Consider the following 19,114-nt stretch of genomic DNA (forward strand, 5'->3'; position numbering starts at 1 on the left):
ATGCAAGAAGCATCGTAGGAAAGCCAGATGAGCTGAGGACAGGGCATTATGATATTGTAGCCATTACTGGGACTTGCTTACACCCAACAGTCTGAGAGATTTAGAAGAACAAATTTGTAGAGAGATCACAGACCATGCCAAGAAACAAAGGTTAATTCAGTTGGTGATTTTAACTTCCCAGATATTGACTGGGATTCCCACACTGTGAAAGGACTAGATGGGGTAGTGTTTGTCAAATGTGCCCTTAATCAGGACGTAGAATTCCCGACGTAAAGTGTGCAATAAGCTGTTTGGAAATGATCCAGGGCTGTTGACAGAAATTAGTGATCATAATGCCATGAAATTGAAATTAAATATGGAAAAAGAGGCCTGGACCACGGGTTGAAATTCTAAACTGGGGAGAGGTCAATTTTGATGGTATCAGAAAGGATCTGACAAGTGTGCTTTGGGACAGGCTGTTTTCTGGCAAAGGAGTACTTGTAAGTGGGAGGCATTCAGAAGTGAAATTTTGAGGGTGTGGAGTTTGTATGTGCCTGTCAAAATAAAAGTTGAAAGGTAACTTGTGCAGGGAACTTTGGTTCTCAAGAGATATTGAGGCCCCGGATATTTTGTTCCTCTAAATGCCTCAGACTGTTGGTTGCTGCCAAGACTCATTAACGACTGACTCATTAATCATCATTCCAATTCCTGAGCTCATCTGACTTTTTTTTTAGTCGTCTTCTGTTGGTTCCTAAAAGCTTCCCAATAGTTTTTCCTCTTTTGAATGCCCTCTGTTTGGCTTCTCATTTCAGCCATGGTTGTGTCCTCCTGCCTTTCCAATGCCTCCACTTCTTTCGTAAGTATCGATCCCTCAGCTCCCGAGTTGCTCCCAGAAACTCCAGCCATTGCTATTCCATTGTCACTCCTACTTGATTTCCCTTCGAAGCAAGTTAGACCTGCTTCTCCATCATGGAGAAGTTCAGCACAGAAACAGGCTATTTGGCCCATATAGTCAATGCCAAAAAAACATTTAAGCTGTCTGATGCATCTACCTGCACTGGGACCATCGCCCTCCATACTCCTACCATCCAGGCTCCCATCCAAACTTCTTTTAAATGGTGAAACCGAGCTCACATTCATCACTTGTGCTGGCATCTCATTCCACACTCTCGCGACCATTTCAGTGAACTGCTTTTCCACATGCTCTCATTATATTTTCACCCATGAGCTCTGGTTGTCATCCCACCCAACCTCAGTGGAAAGAATTGCTGGCATTTAATCTATCGTTTTCCTCATAGTTTTGTAGACTTCTAATAAATCCTCAAAGCAATGTATAATTTCCTTGTTTATCTTTAGAGCCTTTTTTTTAGGTGGATAAGATGATGAGGGGCATTGATCGTGTGGATAGTCAGAGGTTTCTTTCCCAGGGCTGAAATGGCTAACACAAGGGGGCAGAGTTTTAAGGTGCTTTGAAATAGATACTGAGGGGATGTCAGGGGTAAGTATTTTTTTTACACAGAGAGTGGTGGGTGCGTAGAGAGTGTTTCAGTTCCAGTGGGACCAGGCACCCATGCAGCTCATTGGGAACAGGGAATAATACCAATGGAGAGAGACAACTGAGCCAGATCACTGGTTGGAGAAGGCAGAACTGCCCCAATGTTATAGAGACAGGAAGAGCATCAGAGAGTTTGATTGGCATTCCAGATACCAGCACTGTGCCCAGGTAGAAGATGATTTCTCTCTCCAACTTGGGTTGAACTTCACTGTAACAGTGTGATGTCAGCTCACACTTTGCCAACTCAAGTGATCTCATCTGAAATGTTGTCCTACACCCATTGATCGATTTTGTAAATCTTTTTACAGGTTAAATATGACAAGGAATTTGTCTATGGGAATCTCGAACACAACACGCCAGTTTTGCTGTCTCTGTCCGGATATTTAAGAAGAGGAGCAAGGGATTCACTCGATCATCAGACCAACTAGCGTGCCCGTCATTTTACATGGGGGTGACGCATTCATCTGCTCAGACAGTGGGAACGGATTCACTCGGTCCTTTCAACTGAAGGTACATCAGCAAGTTCACACTGGACAAGGCCATTCACTTGTTGTAAGTGTGAGAAGGGATTCAGTCATTTATCCCACTTGTGGACACACCAGTCAGTTCACACTAGGCAGAGGCTGGTCATTTGCTGAATTTGTGCGGAAGGATTCACTCGATCATTTGACCAAATGGCACACCAGCAAGCCCACACTGGAGAGAGACTGTTCACCTGCTCGGACTGTGGCAAGGGATTCACAAAATCATCTCTCCTACTGAGACACCAGTCAGTTCACACTGGGGAGTGGCCGTTCACCTGCTCCGACTGTGGGAATGGATTCACTTGCTCATCTAAGCTGAAGGTACATCAGAGAGCTCACACTGGAGAGAGGCCATTCACCTGCTCAGACTGTGGGAAGGGATTCACTAAATCATCCCACCTACTGAGACACCAGTCAGTTCACACTGTCGAGCGGCCATTCTCCTGCTCAGCCTGTGGGAAGGGATTCACTTGCTCATCTAAACTGAAGGTACATCAGAGAGCTCACACTGGAGAGAGGCCATTCACCTGCTCAGACTGTGGGAAGGGATTCACTTGCTCATCTAAACTGAAGGTACATCAGAGAGCTCACACTGGAGAGAGGCCATTCATCTGCTCAGTGTGTGGGAAGGGATTCACTAAATCATCTCACCTACTGAGACACCAGTCAGTTCACACTGGCGAGCGGCCATTCACCTGCTCAGACTGTGGGAAGGGATTCACTTGTTCCTCCCAACTGAAGGTACATCATCGAGTTCACACTGGGGAGAGGCCGTTCACCTGCTCAGACTGTGGGAAGGGATTCACTCGCTCATCTATACTGAAGGTACATCAGCAAGTTCACACTGGGGAGAGACCGTTTACCTGCTCAGACTGTGGAAAGGGATTCACTCGATCATCCCACCTACACTTGCACAGGTCTGTTCACACCGGGGAGAGGCCGTTCACCTGTTCAGACTGTGGGAAGGGATTCACTTGTTCGTACCAACTGAAGGTACATCAGCGAGTTCACACTGGAGAGAGGCCGTTCACCTGCTCAGTCTGTGGGAAGGGATTCACTCAGTCATCTGAAGTGAAGGTACATCAGCGAGTTCACACTGGAGAGAGGCCGTTCACCTGCTCAGTCTGTGGGAAGGGATTCACTCAGTCATCTGAACTGAAGGTACATCAGAGAGTTCACACTGGAGAGAGGCCATTCACCTGCTCAGACTGTGGGAAGGGATTCACTTGCTCATCTAAACTGAAGGTACATCAGCGAGTTCACACTGGGGAGAGACCGTTCACCTGCTCAGACTGTGGGAAGGGATTCACTAAATCATCTTACCTGCTGAGACACCAGTCAGTTCATACTGGCGAGCGGCTGTTCACCTGCTCAGACTGTGGGAAGAGATTCACTTCTTCATCCCAACTGAAGGTACATCAGAGAGTTCACACTGGAGAGAGGCCATTCACCTGCTCAGACTGTGGGAAGGGATTCACTCAGTCATCTGAACTGAAGGTACATCAGCGAGTTCACACTGGAGAGAGGCCATTCATCTGCTCAGTGTGTGGCAAGGGATTCATTCAGTCATCTCAGCTGATGATGCACCAGTCAGTTCACACTGGCGAGAGGCCATTCACTTGCTCAGACTGTGGGAAGGGATTCACTGCTTTGTCCCAACTGAAGGTACATCAGCGAGTTCACACTGGTCAGTGGCCGTTCACCTGCTCAGACTGTGGGAAGGGTTTTGCGCTGTCATCTCACCTACTGACACATTGGAGAGTTCACACTGGGGAGAAGCCATTCACCTGCTCAGACTGTGGGAAGGGATTCTCTCAGTCATATAAACTGAAGGTACATCAGCGAGTTCACACTGGGGAGAGACCGTTCACCTGCTCAGATTGTGGGAAGGGATTCACTCAGTCATCCATCCTAATGGCACACCAGCAAGTTCACACTGGAGAGAGGCCGTTCACCTGCACAAACTGTGGGAAGGGATTCACTCGGTCGTCTCATCTACAGAGACATCAGTCAGTTCACACCGGGGAGAGGCCGTTCACCTGCTCAGACTGCGGGAAAGGATTCACTCAATCATCCACCCTAATGGCACATCAGAGAGTTCACACTGGGGAGAGGCCGTTCACCTGCTCAGACTGTGGGAAGGGATTCACTTTTTCATCCCAACTGAAGGTACATCAGCGAATTCACACTGGGAGAGGCCGTTCACCTGCTCAGACTGTGGGCAGGGATTCACTTGTTCATCTCAACTGAAGGTACATCAGCAAGTTCACACTGGAGAGAGGCCATTTACCTGCTCAGTGTGTGGGAAGGGATTGACTCAGTCATCTCATCTACAGACACACAAGCGAGTTCAGACAGGAGAGAGGCTGATCAGCTGCTGAGACTTTGGGAAGTAATTCTGTCAGCAAAATCAACCAAATGTGCATCATTGAGTTCACAGTGGGGAGAGGCCGTTCACCTGCTGTGAATATGGGGAGCGATTCACACAGGTCATTTAACCTTATGTAACTCTTGCTTCAGCTGGCAACTTAATATAGGGGGTGATAGCCCCTGAGCTTGGCCAAACCTAAGAAATCTCGTTTGTGTGAATGCTGCATGATCTGTCCCCTGTTACAAATCAATACCCCAAAAATAACAAATGGTACTCAATATGCGATTAAACAATTGAGCTATTTAATTCTTACTTTGACTATAGGATTAGTAAAGGAAACAAAAAAAAGTAAAAGGGCCCTTTCTCTCCATTCATGTCTTCTAATCTCTCCTTGGCAAAAGACCGTGAATATCTACCTTACAGACTCACAGGAAAGAACAATATCTCTCTCATTGGATAGCCAGGCACTCCAAAACCCTGTTATTTCCAGTCATAAGCTAAACATTGCTGCTGCAGAGAAACCATTAGCTCAGCAGTGAAACAGAACAGAGAGACCATTACGTTAGCAGTGAAATCTCACAGAATGTTATACTTGTGACACACTACCCGGTTCACACAGGGAAGAAAGTTTCAATAAGCTGCATGCTGGATATTTGTCCATCACTGTTGCTAAAGCTATTTTGAGAGTGACTATTGGTGCTGAACTCTGCAATTATTGCTGCTGCTCACCACATCCAGTTCTGGGCATGGGAGGAGATTCTTCTACTGCATATTCACTTATAATGGGACTGGAGTTTAATATTGAGTGGGGTGGAGTGTGGCCAATGAAGGAGTGGAGCTTTGAGGCTTTGGCTCAAGTAGTTTTGGCAAATGGATTGTGCAATCAAGTCAATCAAGATTTGAATATCTCCTGGAGGTTGCGCCTGTCTGTGAATGGAGTAACAGCAGTTTCTGTGCTGCTCCTAGTTTTGTCCCTTTCCCCCTAGTTTAAACTGAGTTTAATATCTTCAGTTGCTGATTCTTGAAGGGGAGCAATATGTATTTGAGGAGTGGGAAGTACTTGTCTGAACCTAGTGATAAAGGCAACGGGAAAGGAAAGATGCAAAAGGAAGTATCTGATGAAATGCCATTGTGGGCTGAAGATATGGCTTGGACACAGTTCATTTAAAGACTAACTTGAAAAGAATAGTAATGAAATGATGTCATTTCTTGGAAAACTTAAAGATCTGGAAGCTCAAGTCATTACACACAAAGAGGAATTGAAGATAATTAAGCAAAAATTGCTTGAAAGTAAAATAAAGTAAAACTCATTTGGAAAGATATTGAAATAGGATTATAGACCTGGAAACAAGGTCTCGCCGAAGGAACATACAGATTGTTGGGCTGCAGGAAGAAGTTGAAAATGGAGATTTAACTGCTTACATTGGTAAGCTTTTTCATACCTTATTTCCTTCTATATTATCACAGCTGCCTACTGTAGAAAGAGCACTCAGAACTTTTACTTCAAGATTTCAAGATCCAAATAAGCCAGGAGCTGTTCTGGTTTGTTTTCATTATTTTAAGATTAAAGATCAAATAATGCGACAGGCAAGAAAACAGAGTTTTTAGATTTGAGACATCTGAGCTCAGTTTTTATGAAGATTATTTGAAGGAGGTAATGGAACAAAGATCAAAATTTGCTCTGGTAATGAAACAGGCATATGATAAGAAATTGTTTCCTTCCTTGCATCACCCAACAAGAATTAAAGTTTTTCCTCCTGATTCTCCTACTCGTACTGGCGTTTGTTTAAGCTATACCTGCTGCGACTGCCGATTGAACTGTCTGGCATATTATCTGCATAATAGCATTTTGTAAAGAAGATTTATGAAGGCGACTTGGACATTTCATAGAGAGACTATTAAAAGAACATTAGGGGACTTATTTATTATTGCATATCATTGTTTTTTTTGGTAAGAAGATTTATAGTTCAAGTATGACTGTTTGAATGGTTATTTGGACATTCGACGGAGAAAAAGAACATTAAAGGACCTATTCCTTTAACCTAGTATCTGGTTTGATATTTTTTGTGTTTTTTTTTCTTAATTAACTAACTGGTAGTTTTTCTTACTAATGGGGCTATTTCCTTCTCTTATGTATATTTAACGGAGGTTTCGATTATTTGCATCATATTATTAGTTTTAAAGATTGTATTGATCTGTTATTCAACACTATGCTTGGTTTCTCTACGTAATATGTTTTAGATTTTAATTACTGCTTATTTTTAAAATTCTTTTCAACATATCAGTATGTTTTTATATAATGAATATTATTGCATCTTATAACTGAATTTAATGCTTTTAGGGGATTTAATGTTAAGTTTAAGATGGAGCTGTTTTTTTCTTTTAAACCATATAACCATATAACAATCACAGCATGGAAACAGCCTATCTCGGCCCTCCTAGTCCGTGCCGAACTCTTAATCTCACCTAGTCCCACCTACCCGCACTCAGCCCATAACCCTCCACTCCTTTCCTGTCCATATACCTATCCAATTTTATCTTAAATGACGCAACTTAACTGGCCTCTTCTTCTTCTACAGGAAGCTCATTCCACACAGCTATCACTCTCTAAGTAAAGAAATACCCCCTCGTGTTTCCCTTAAACTTGTGCCCCCTAACTCTCAAATCATGTCCTCTCGTTTGAATCTCTTTTTAAGAGATAACAATTTTTTGATGTCCTCTTTGTTTAAAAAAAGACTAAATATAAACATGGCATAGTTTGTAGATGCTGGACTGTAAACATTTTCCTTTGTTGAGACTTTGTCGTTCCTCTTACAAGGTCAGTGGGTTTCACTTTTTAACTGGTGAGGGACAGAGAACCTTTTTTAATCTTTTTTTTCAGACAGACAGAGCAGTTTTAGCTGTGTTTTCTATCATAGGGTGCCTGCCTTTTCTGGGCTGTGGGGGGAGTGGGATGGAGTTAGAATTAGGGTTTTTTCCCATTGGGTGGTTCCGGAGCATGCGTGTTTTCTGTGTGGTTGTATTCTCCATCACCACCATTTTTGATCATCCCGTGTGTGCTCGGCACATGTGTAAAGTAGAACAAAATTATAGTATGGAATCTAAACAGACTAATGTAATAAGTTAGAATGTACGTGGTTGGAATCATCCTCTCAAATGAAAAAAGACTTTTAAAATCATTACCGGTAATCGATTTCAACCTGATACAATTTTTGCCCAGGAGATGCATGTCACGGCGGGAGATCAAAATAGGTTTTTTGGATCATGGAAGACTTTGCAATTTCACTCCACTTCTCAAAGTAAAACAAAGGGAGTGTCTATTTTTATTAAATCCAATATATCTTTCATTCAAAAGGACATTAATTCACATTCTTTTGTCAATTTTTAATTGTTAAAGGAGTAATTTGTAACAGAAAAGCTGTTTTGGTCAATTTGTATGGTCCTAACTTAGATGATCTTTTTTTAAAAAATGTATTTGCTTTACTGCCTCATTTAAATGAATATCTCTTGATAATGGACGGGGATTTTAACTGTTGTATAAATCCTTTGATTGACAAGAGCTCAACCAACCAGCAATTTTCAAATCACTCCACATTACTTATTAATTCTTTTTGACTGATTTTTGGATTAATTGAATTATGCAGATATTTACACCATGATGATAGAGAATATTCTTTTTTGTCACATGTTTATAGAAAATATTCAAGGATCAATTATGTTATAGTTGCCCCTTACTTCTTGCCTACTGTTAAGAATTGTGAATATGACACTATCGCTGTATCTGCTCATGCAGCTTTCAGTTTGTCTTTTGAATTCGATGATGCCATCCTTGCCCACCCACCTTGGCGCCTGTCTCAGACATCATTGCAGAATTCAGACTTTGTTAGCTTAATTGAAAACCAGGTAAAATATTTTTTTTTCTTTTTAATGTTCTAGCGGGTACATCTAAATGAATCATATGGGATACATTTAGAGAATTTTAAGGTGTTCAGATCATTTCTTATTCTGCTAACCTGAAAAATCAGACTAAAGTAGAATTAGATAAGATTACAAAACAAGTTAAAGACTTCGATAATATTTATGTGATTTCCCCTAATATTGACATTTAAACAAAGGCTGGAACTTCAATCACAATATAATTGATTATTAACTCATCCTATTGAAGGCTATTTGCTTAAGCTAAAAAGTCAATTTTATATATTTTGAGATAAAAATAACAAACTGCATCTCAATTAAAAACGGCCAGAGCCAAAAGGCAAATTTTGAAAATCTGTAGGAAAGATGGTACCCTGGCTTGGGAATATGAAGCCATTAATAAGATTTTTATACTGAACTTCATAAATCTAAATTTCAGGTAGATTCTTCTAAAATGAATTTTTTTTAGGAAAGATTGTTTTTCCTCGAATTTCTGTTAAGGATCAAAAATCTCTTGATGCCCAAATTACCGAAGCCAAAATTCATAAAGCTATTTTTTCAATGCCATCTGGTAAGGCCCCTGGACTTGATAGGTACCCTGTAGAATTTTTTTTAAAAATTGGAAAATTGCTCTCTCTGCATATGTAGGAAATGATTAAGGACTCTTTTGTGAAAGGCAATTTACACTTTACTTTTTATGACGCTTAAAAAGGATAAAGGTCCTTCTGATTGTGCCTCGTATAGACCTATTTCATTATTGAATGTTGATGCTCAGATCCTGTCAAAGATAATGGCCAATTTGTTGGGAAATTTTTTGGTAAAGTTATTTTTAAAGGTCAGCAGACTTCATAAACGGCCATTATTCCTTTTCAAATGTTTGGAGATTATTTAATGTTATATACCCATCTTTTAAAACTCTATAATGTGTCATCTCTTTCGATGCTGAAAAAGCATTCGATCGAGTTGCATGGAAATATTTATTTAATGTTTTCTAGAAATTTGGTTTTGGTGTTAATTTAAATAATTGGATTAGAATGATATATAAAACTCCTGTTGTCACGTTATTACTAATAATTGTAGATCTTTTTTTCAGCTTTCATGGAGGACAGGACAAGGTTGTCTATTAAGTCCTTTGTATCACTCTTCGGAAGCTAAAGATATTCATGGACTACTTGTGAATGAGATTTCTCTTTACGCTGATGATTTTCTGGTTTATGTATCTAATCCCGAGGAATCTCCCTGCCTTGCTAAATTTATTTCATGAATTTGGAGATTTTTCAGGATATAAAATAAATTTTAATAAAGATGAACTGTTTCCTTTAAATGAATCTCTTTCTATATATGGTAATACTCCTTTCAACATTATGGATTCTTTTAGATATTTATGTATTATAATCTCTAACAAATAAATAAGGATCTTTACAAAGCTAATTTTGTTCTCTGAGTAGATTCTATGAAGTATTTATTTAGTGGATGGAACCCACGTACATTTTCACTTGTTGGTCACATCCATATAGTCAAAATGCTGATTTTACCAAAATTGTTATATTTATTTCAGAATATCCCTGTTTGTTTTGCAAAGATGTGTTTTTGATTGGATTGATTCTATTATCTCATCTTTTATATGGAATGATATAAGACCAAGTATTGTAAGTGTCACTTGCGAAAATTGAAAAAGGATGGAGGTCTTATTTTGCCTAATTTAAGAATGTATTACTGGGCTGTTAATGTGCAATATATGTCCTTTTTGTTACACTGGGTTGATAAGAATGAATGGCCAATTTGGGTCAATCTGGAATTGAAAGCTGTGAAACAGTTTTATTTAACCTCGTTATTGGGAGCTGCTTTACAATTAGCTAAAGTTGCTAATTTAAATTTATACCCTGTGATTAAGTATCCTTTACAAATTTGGCTCCAGTTCTGTAATTTTTAATCTTAAAAAATTTAAACTTTATAGTTTAATTTATTATAATTTTTAAGCATTATTTGAGTGATCCAATTTTTTTACTTTGGAAAATAAAGGTATTAATTCTTATTTGGATCTATTTAAAGAATATAGACTGATGCCTTTTGAACGATTAGTTGATAAATATTCTCTTTCGTACTCACACTTTTTACAATACCTTCAAGTTAGACATTTCTTACAAAAACATTTAACTAATTTTCCATACATATTGAATGCCGGCTTGTTAGGTATTCCATTGGAAGAATTTACAAATTAGTATCACAATGGGATAAGTGTCCTTTATTTAAGATTAACCAAGATTGGAACTTAATTTGACTTATATGACGGAGGACTGGGCACGGATTCTGAAGTTGGTTAACTCTTCTTCGTTTTGTTCTAGTCATGCACTGATTCACTTTAAAGTTGTACATCATTATATTTGACGAAGGAGAGATTGTCTAAAACGTTTCCTGATGTTGATAGTTATTGTGATAGATGTAAAACTGAGACAACTACACTGACACATATGTTTTGGTCTCGTTCTACAATGGAACAGTTCTGGAAGTCAGTTTTTTTCTACAATTTCTAAAGCACTTAAAATTATTTTACAACCTAACAAATTAACTGTACTTTTTGGAATAATTCCTCAAAATATCCAAGCTATTTCCTTGTCTGACCAACATGCTATTGCGTTTGTTACATTGATAGCCAGTAGGGCCATTCTGTTGAAGTGGAAAGATACGTCAGCTCCCACTCTGTTACAATGGTTCTTCCAAGTGATGCTATGTCTTAGTTTGGAGAAAATTAGAAGTTGAACCTTTGAACCTGTGTTTAATTTTGAGAAAAGAAGGGGTTCATTTTCTCGTTATTACCATTTGAGTTAATTGATAATTTTCTCCACTATCTAATTGTATTTTTTTTCTTGCTGGTGGTTTGATGGTTATCTTTAGAAGCTTTTTGTATGACGCATGGCTCCGGGGTTGAGTTCTTAATATTTTCTTTCCCTCACTTTTCTTTGCTTTAGTGTTTTTTTTTTCCTTTTTTATGTGTCACCATATTTTTCAATCTTTAAAACAATCGTTTTTTTTTTCCTTGACAATAATTGTTATTTACTTCAATATACTCTTGTTATTTTGGACAATAAGAATGAAAAGATTTGAATAGTTCAGACTCAGCAGAAAGCAGTTGATTGGGCTATCCAGGTCAGGTGACCAAGGGGTCTGATTGGGTAATCGTAAATTGAATAGCTCAACAAACAAATAAAAAGAGGGGTAGCTCAAGCGGAGCGGCCAGTGAGTGAGTGGGGCCAGAGCAGCAGTGGAGCTTTGAGGCTTTGACTCGAGAGGTTTTGGCGAGCAGAGGCGGAGGACAAACTTGCTCCCAGTGGGTAAGGCCGGTTAAGGTTCTTTAATTAATTTAATTAACTTAGGAGTTGGTGATGGAGGCAGGAGATAGGGCAGCCCAGTGCTCCGATTGTAAGATGTAGGAGTCAGGGCAGCACAATTGTCTCTGATAACTACACCAGCAACGTCCAGCTTCAGCTCTTGTCAAACCGAATTAGGGAACTGGAGCTGGATGAGCTTCGGATCGTTCGGGAGGCAGAGGCAGTAATAGATCGAAGTTTCAGGGAGACAGACCCTAAAAGTCAGGAGACAGGTAACTAACTGGGTGACTGTCCGGAGAGGGAGGGGGAATAGACAGAGAGAGCAGAGCACTCCTGTGGCCGTTCCCATCAACAATAACCTTACTGTTTTGGATATTGTAGGTGGGGATGACCTACCAGGGACAAGTTGTAGTGGTCGTGTCTCTGGCACAGTGACCGGCCCTTTTGCTGAGAAAGGAAGGAGGGAAAAGAGGAGAGCAGTAGTGATTGGGGATTCGATAGTTATTGGGACAGATAAGAGGTTCTGTGGGAAAGATCGAGAATCCTGGATGGTGTGTTGACTCCCTGGTGCCAGGGTCCGTGATATCTTGGATCGAGTTCTCGGTATTCTCAGGAAAGAGGGTGAAAAGTCAGCTGTGGTCCAAGTAGGGACCAATGACATAGATAGGAGTAGGGATGAGGTCCTGAAGACGGAATATAGAGAGTTAATATAAAAGTTAAAAAGCAAGGGTGGTAATCTCAGGATTGCTGCCTGTGCCACGAGGCAGAGGGTAGGAACTGGAAGTCATGGCAGTTGAATGGGTGGCTGAAGAGTTGGTGCAGGGCACAGGGTTTCAGACTTCTGGAACATTGGGATCTCTTCTGGGAAAGGTCTGACCTGTACAAAGTGGACCGACTGCACATGAACTGGAAAGGGACCAATATCCTGGCGGCCAGGTTTGTTGGAGCTGTTGGAGAGGGTTTAAACTAGTTTGGCAGGGGGTAGGAATCAGAATTTGAGTACAGAGATTAGGGTACAAGGACAAGGGCATGATGCCTTGAGTTCTGATTTTGTGAGGAAGGACAGGCAGGCGATAAAACATAAATGTAGCCACAGAGGGGTTGAAATGTGTTTATTTCAATGCTAAGAGTATTAGGAATAAAGTGGATGAACTTAGAGCATGGATCAGTATGTGGAGTTATGACTCTGGCCGTTACTGAAACCTGGCTGGAGGAAGGGCAGCATTGACTGATGGAGGTACTGAGGTTGAGGTGTTTTAAAAGGAATAGGATGGGAGGTAGAAAGGCTGGGGGGGATGTAGCATTACTGGTCAGGGATAATTTCACGTCTATAGAAAAGGGAGGACGCTGCAGAGGGAGTGTCCATTGAGTCGGTGTGAGTGGAAGTCAGAAATAGGAAGGGAACAATCACGTGTGCTGGGAGTAGTCTATCTGCCCCGAAATAGCCCGCGGGACACCGAGGAGCAGATAAGCAGGCAGATTTTAGAATGGTGCAAGAAATACAAGGTTGTAATTATTGGTGATTTCAACTTCCCTCATATGGACTGACACCGCCTGACTGCAAGGGGGATAGATGGGGCTGAATTTGTCAGGTGTGTTCAAGAAGGATTCCTGATACAGTATCTGGATCGGCTGTTGAGAGGAGAAGCCATACTGGATCTAGTTCAAGGTAATGAACCTGATTAAGTGGCAGAGCATTTTGTTGTGAGTGATCTCAACTCCCTTAGCTTCAGCATTGCTATGGAAAAAGATAAAAACAGGCAATGGGAAAGTGCTTAACTGTGGAATGGCTAACTGAGGGGATGAAGCAGGAACGAGCGGGAGTAAATTGGAAACAGATGTTCAAAGGTGAAAGCACAGAAGTAATGTGGAGGAAGTTTCGGGAACACTTGTGCTGGGTTTAGGATAGGTTTGTCCCACTGACGCAAGGAAAAAATGGTAGGAAAAGGGAACAGTGGCTGACAAAACTTGTGAGGCAACTCGTCAAGAGAAAAAAGAAAGCATATGTTAGATATAAGAAACAGGAAGCAAGAGAGGCTCATGAGAAATATAGGATAGCCGGGAAGGAGCTTAAGAAAGGATTTAGGAGAGCTTGGAGGGGTCATAAAAAGGCCTTGGCGTCTAGGATTAAGGAAAACCCCATGGCGTTCTATGTGTATGTAAAGAGCAACGATGACAAGAATGAAGATTGGGCCGCAAAAGGATAAAGTGGGCAACATGTGCCTGGAGGTGCAGGAGGTTGGAGAGTTACTAAATGGATATTTTGCTTCGGTATTCATAAGTGAAAAGGATCTTAATCAGGGTGAGGCCAAAATAGAACAGGCCTGTGTGCTGGAGAATGTGGAGATTAAGGAAGAAGAAGTGTCGGATCTTCTTAGAAACCACAAATCCCTAGGTCCGGACGAGATATACCCCAGGTTGCTGTGGCAAGTGAGAGAAGAGATCGCTGGAGCAGTAGCTATGATCTTTGAATCCTCTTTGGCTGCAGGAGAGGTGCCGAAGGACTAGAAAACGGCTAATGTAGTTTCCTTGTTAAAAAGGGTAACAGAGAAACCTGGTGAGACCTGGTCTAGACCTGTGAGTCTTACGTCGGTGGTCTTCAAACCATTAGAAAGGATTCTTAAGGATAGGATCTACGAGCATTTGGAGAAGTACAGTCTACTCAAGGATAGTCAACATGGCTTTATGAAGGGAAGATCGTGCCTCACGGGCCCAATTGTGTTTTTTAAAGAGGTAACAAAATAAACTGATGAGGGTAGGGCGGTAGATGTCGTCTACATCGATTTTAACAAGGCATTTGACATGGTCCCCCATGAGAGACTCATCCAGAATGTCATGAGGCATGGGATCAGTGGATCTTTGCTGTTTGGATAAAAAAAAATGGTTACTGGAGGAAAGCAGGGGTTAGTTGTGGAAGGAAAGTATTCCGCCTGGAGTTCGGTGACTAGTGGAGTGCTACAAGGATCAGTCCTGGGACCCCTGCGCTTTGTGATGTTTATAAATGACCTGGATGAAGACGCAGGAGGATGTGTAGTAAGTTTGCGGATGACACGAAGATTGGAGGAGTTGTGGATGGAGCTGTAGGTTGTCGAAGGTTACAAGAGGGTATGTACAAGATGCAGAGTTGGCCAGAATAGTGGCAGATGGAGTTCAATCCGATTACATGTGTGGTGATGCATTTTAGAAGGACAAACCAGAAGGCTGAGTACATGTTTAATGGTCGGTTACTTAAAAGTGTGGATGAATAGAAGGACATTGCTGTTCAAATCCATACATCCCTCACGGTCGCTGCACAGATTAATAGAATAGTTTAGAAGTTCTATGGGATGCTAGGCTTCTTTAATAGGGGGATTGATTTCAAGAGTAGAGAAATCATGTTGCAACTCTACTAAACTTTGGTGAGACTACAATTAGGGTGTCATATTCCATTATGGTCACCTCATTATAGGAAGGATGTGGAAGCTATGTAGAGGGTGCAGAGGAGATTTACAGGGAAATTGCCTGGATTGGAAAACAAGTGTTATGAGGCGTGTTTAGCAGAGCTGGAACTTTTTCTTTGGAGCACAGAAGGATGAGAGGGTTCTTTATAGAGGTCTACATGATTATGAAAGGCATAGATAAGGTGCTAGCCAGTACCTGTTTCCCAGGGCACGAATAGCAAACACCAGAGGGCATACATACACAGTTAAAGTTAAGGGAGAGAAGTTTATGGGAGACATCAGGGGTATTTTTTTTTACACAGAGGGTTGTGAGTGCCTGGAATGACTTGCCAGGGATTGTGATGGAGGCTATAACATTAGGGGCTTTGAAGAGCCTCTTGCACAGGCAAATGGATGAAAGAGATATATGGCTTTGCTCAAAATCGAGTGCCGAAGGGTCTGAATTGTGCAGTCAAATCCTGGTGTCTAGTGTCTTCTAGTGTCATTTACAATCAGTGTCCACGTACCTGTTAGTGCCCTTGGAATTCCGGGGCTTAGTATTGATAAGTACCCATACAATGGCTACTTTTCGTTGAACCTGGCATTTATGGAAGTAGATTTTGGAGTAACTGAGACTATTGAAACGGATGGAACTTTTTATTCTTGTGAGAAGGTTCCAAGGAGCATGCAAAGAGAGAAATAGAGAGAACTTTTTGAACACCTTGTCCATTCACCATGTGTTCAGAGCTGCTGTTAAGAAGGTGCAAGTTCCTGCTAAGTAGAATGATGAGCGGAAAGGAGGAACTGTGAGGTGCATCCTGTCTAAACCCGTCATGTTACATTCTGGGAGCAACTAGAGCGACCGGAAGCCCTACATTTGCTGAAATGTTCGTGGAATGGAAATGGAGATTAACTGATAACGTGTTGGAACGCGAAGTCGCCTTTTCCACTGGCAGTTCTGAGTTTGATTTCTCCAGGAGTACTTGCCACAGTATTAGAGGAACCGAGGGCATCCCTTTTCGAGAGAAGTCTCGCCGATTGATTCCAGCGGGGGTTCCTGACATTCATCCGCAGCTGATGAAACAGAGGGAAGCTAAGTTTAGTCATGGAGCAGGAGCGCCTAAGCCGTCGGGAGACACGAGTGATAGACACGGGGAGAGACGGTCCAGTAGTCAGCTGGGTGACGCGAGTGATAGAGACTGTCCAAGGGGTGATTTGTTGCGCGAACCACTCAATCTCCTGAATTCCCCTGAGTAGAGACCCAGAACCAGCACATGCTTCTCGTTTGACAAAGCTTTCAACCAGGAAATAATTTTCTAAACCACCTCTGAGCCGTCTCCAGTGACAGCACAACCTGTCTCAGACAAGGGGCTCCAAACTGCTCACAATACTCAAGGTAAGGCCTCATCTGTGCATTTTAAAACCTGAAAGTTCCATCGCTGCATCCATACTCCATTCCTCTGGAAATGATCGCCAACATCGCATTGGCCTTCCTCACCACTTTCGCAACATGCATATTCACCTTCAGGGAATGCTGGACGAACAACGTTGAGTCCTTTTGCACCTCAGATTTTACAATTTTCTCTACGATTAGAAAATAGCCTTCCATTTTATTTCTTCTGCTCAAGTGCAGCACCATACATTTCGTGGCAGTGTTTTATGTCTGCCACTTCTTTGCCCATCCTCTTCATCTTCCTCTGTCCTTTTATAGACTTTCTACTTCCTCCAGATTTCCTACATGGACGTGATGCATTTTCTCAGGTTGCCGAGCATGTGCGGAATCAGAGCGTACAGCATCACAGCACTGGAATTGTGCTGCACCCCGTTCAGGCCATCCTCCATAGAGAGGATGACGAGGATTCGGAGAGTGTGCAGAAGAGCATCACCAAGATGCTACCTGAATTAGACTGTTTGTGCAATAACGAAAGTTTGGGGAAACTTTTTATTTTTCTCTGGAGCATCAGAGGTGAAGGGGAATCTAATAGACGTTTCTTAGGTTTTGAGGCATAGATAATGGTGGAGTAGGCAGCAGTTATCTCCATTCCAGGGTTTACATGTATTTAAACGATCCCCTCTTAGGGCATACATTTCAACTAAGAGGGGATCATTTTAAGCAAGATAGGCCAACACACTATCACTCTATGTCGGCAAGACCAAGGACTGTGTTGTCTTCAGCAGAGGGAAAACCAAATGCTCTTGAGTCAGTTCTCCTTGGAGGATTAGAGGCGGAGCGTGTCTGTAACTTTAAATTGTTGGGATGACTATTTCCTCTGCTTTCTTAGGAGACTGCGGAGATTCAGCATGAGATCAAAAACCTTGATGAGCTTCTATAGATGTGTCGTAGAGAGTATATTGTCTGTCTGCATCGTGACGTGGTACGGAAATACCGTACCTTTGAAGGAAAATCTTTAAAAAGTTTATTGAATTCTGCGCAGTCCATCACGGGAAAAGCACTGCCAAACATTAGGCACATCCACATAAAACGCTGTCATAGGAAAACAGCATCCACTGTCAGAGGTCGTCACCATCCTGCCATGCCCTTTTTTATTTGCTGCTGCCATCGGGTAGATGGTACAAGAGCCTCAGGACTCGCACCACTACTACCCATCCGACACCGGACTTTTGATCAAAAGGTGATAGTGTACACTACATGCCCATCCATTGAATATTCCGACAGCCAATCATTTCACTTTAGAAACTATATTGATCAGCTGAGTATGCCAGGAGGAGCTCAGCAGACCAGGCAGCTTCTATGGACAGACGTAAACAGTCGGCGTTCTCGGGACGAGATCCTTCACCGTGAAATTGTTTCTGAATAAATCACTTACCCACAGTTAGGTGTACGGTGATCTATTGTAATGCGATGAACAGAGTCAAAAACATAATCTTATCCTCCAACAGTTTTTCTAATCCACCTCAAAAACCCAGGGTTTGTATGCAGAAATAACGTCGCCTCGATTGAATGCTTGAAGACAAATTATGTCAGGAGTGGGATTCGAACCCACTGCCCCAGATGGAGACCAGAACCCTCCCGTTTGTCGGAAGGACTTTCATTCCTTGAGTCTGGCGCCTTGGACCACTCGGCCATCCTGAAAACTTTTGATGTGTGTTTAAGAACGGAATGAATGCCTGATATGTAAGCAAAGTTATATACACACAATCACGCATATCGTCCAGCCAATCGGAAATGAAAGCGAGAGTGTTACAATTTTCTCAGGTTAGGCAGCTTCTGTGGAGAGTGAAGCTGTAAAATAATTACAAATCGAAGACTCGTGAGACGCGACTCGGCAAGAATTTGTGAAGGACGTTTGTTGAGATGGATGAGAACGCTTGGAAGACACAATAAATTTACATTTAAGGAAGCAGAGAAATAAACGTTTATAGACAAGACTGAATCTGAAAACTGGGTGGAAGTTGATTGCAACAATGTCAACAGAAACTGAACAAAGGTTGTCAATTATACCGGGCAACTCTGCTTTACAGATGGATGTTGGTAAGTAGGCTACAAGGCCCAATAATCTGATGATTGTCGAGTAAAGCGAATATGTGACAAGGTTCACAAGAACATAAGACATCATGCAGAAAGGCCGTTCGGTCTCCTGGGTTTGCTTCATCATTCCATCATGAATGAGTTAGGACAGTCAGAATGTTGTGCAGGCTTGTAGATCAATGTTTAATCTGATGGAGAGGAAACAGAAGCAGGGTGTTTTGGACGTTCGAGCAGCGGCCTTTCTGAGAGATGAGACGCTTAAGAGAACGTAATTAGCTCAGGTTCTCTGATCCAGTGTTAAAACCACAGAACGCATTAAAATAAGACAGGGACGGGCTCTGCAGGCCACCGACTCAGTAAAACGCTCCTCGCGGGATGTGGAAGATGGGGAGGCCTCCAGAGTTCCTGATGACGACACCTGCCGGAAGTGCACACAGCTGCAGCGTGTAACAGTCCGCCCTGGGGTGCTGGAGTTGAATCTGGATGAACTCCGGTTCATTCAGGGGCACGGACGTGATGGACCAGAACATAT

At 41.9% G+C, this 19,114-nt stretch overlaps 1 protein-coding gene and 1 non-coding gene across 10 annotated transcripts in view; one reads left to right on the forward strand and one right to left on the reverse strand.

Moving 5' to 3' along the window:
* Positions 1 to 10,251, forward strand: part of LOC132407297 (oocyte zinc finger protein XlCOF6-like) — a 42,039-nt gene extending 31,788 nt beyond the window's left edge. For 5 of the 9 annotated variants that reach the window (XM_059993606.1, XM_059993604.1, XM_059993600.1 and 2 more), the window contains one exon: positions 1,843 to 10,251. In XM_059993606.1, the coding sequence (XP_059849589.1) occupies positions 2,209 to 4,308 (2,100 nt within the window). In that variant the 5' untranslated portion in view covers positions 1,843 to 2,208 and the 3' untranslated portion in view covers positions 4,309 to 10,251. Of the gene's footprint in view, positions 1 to 711; positions 836 to 1,842 lie in introns of those variants that run through there. The other 4 variants (XR_009516437.1, XR_009516435.1, XR_009516436.1 and 1 more) reach the window with 4 other exon arrangements.
* Positions 10,252 to 18,072: 7,821 nt separating this feature from the next.
* Positions 18,073 to 18,186, reverse strand: trnal-caa (transfer RNA leucine (anticodon CAA)). The gene is made up of 2 exons: positions 18,149 to 18,186; positions 18,073 to 18,107 (listed from the first exon to the last, which is right to left on the reverse strand). It is a non-coding gene; the product is annotated as a tRNA-Leu (tRNA).
* Between the last annotated feature and the right edge of the window lie 928 nt (positions 18,187 to 19,114).

This window comes from Hypanus sabinus, chromosome 18 (genome assembly GCF_030144855.1).
Source record: "Hypanus sabinus isolate sHypSab1 chromosome 18, sHypSab1.hap1, whole genome shotgun sequence".
Classification (NCBI taxonomy): domain Eukaryota; kingdom Metazoa; phylum Chordata; class Chondrichthyes; order Myliobatiformes; family Dasyatidae; genus Hypanus; species Hypanus sabinus.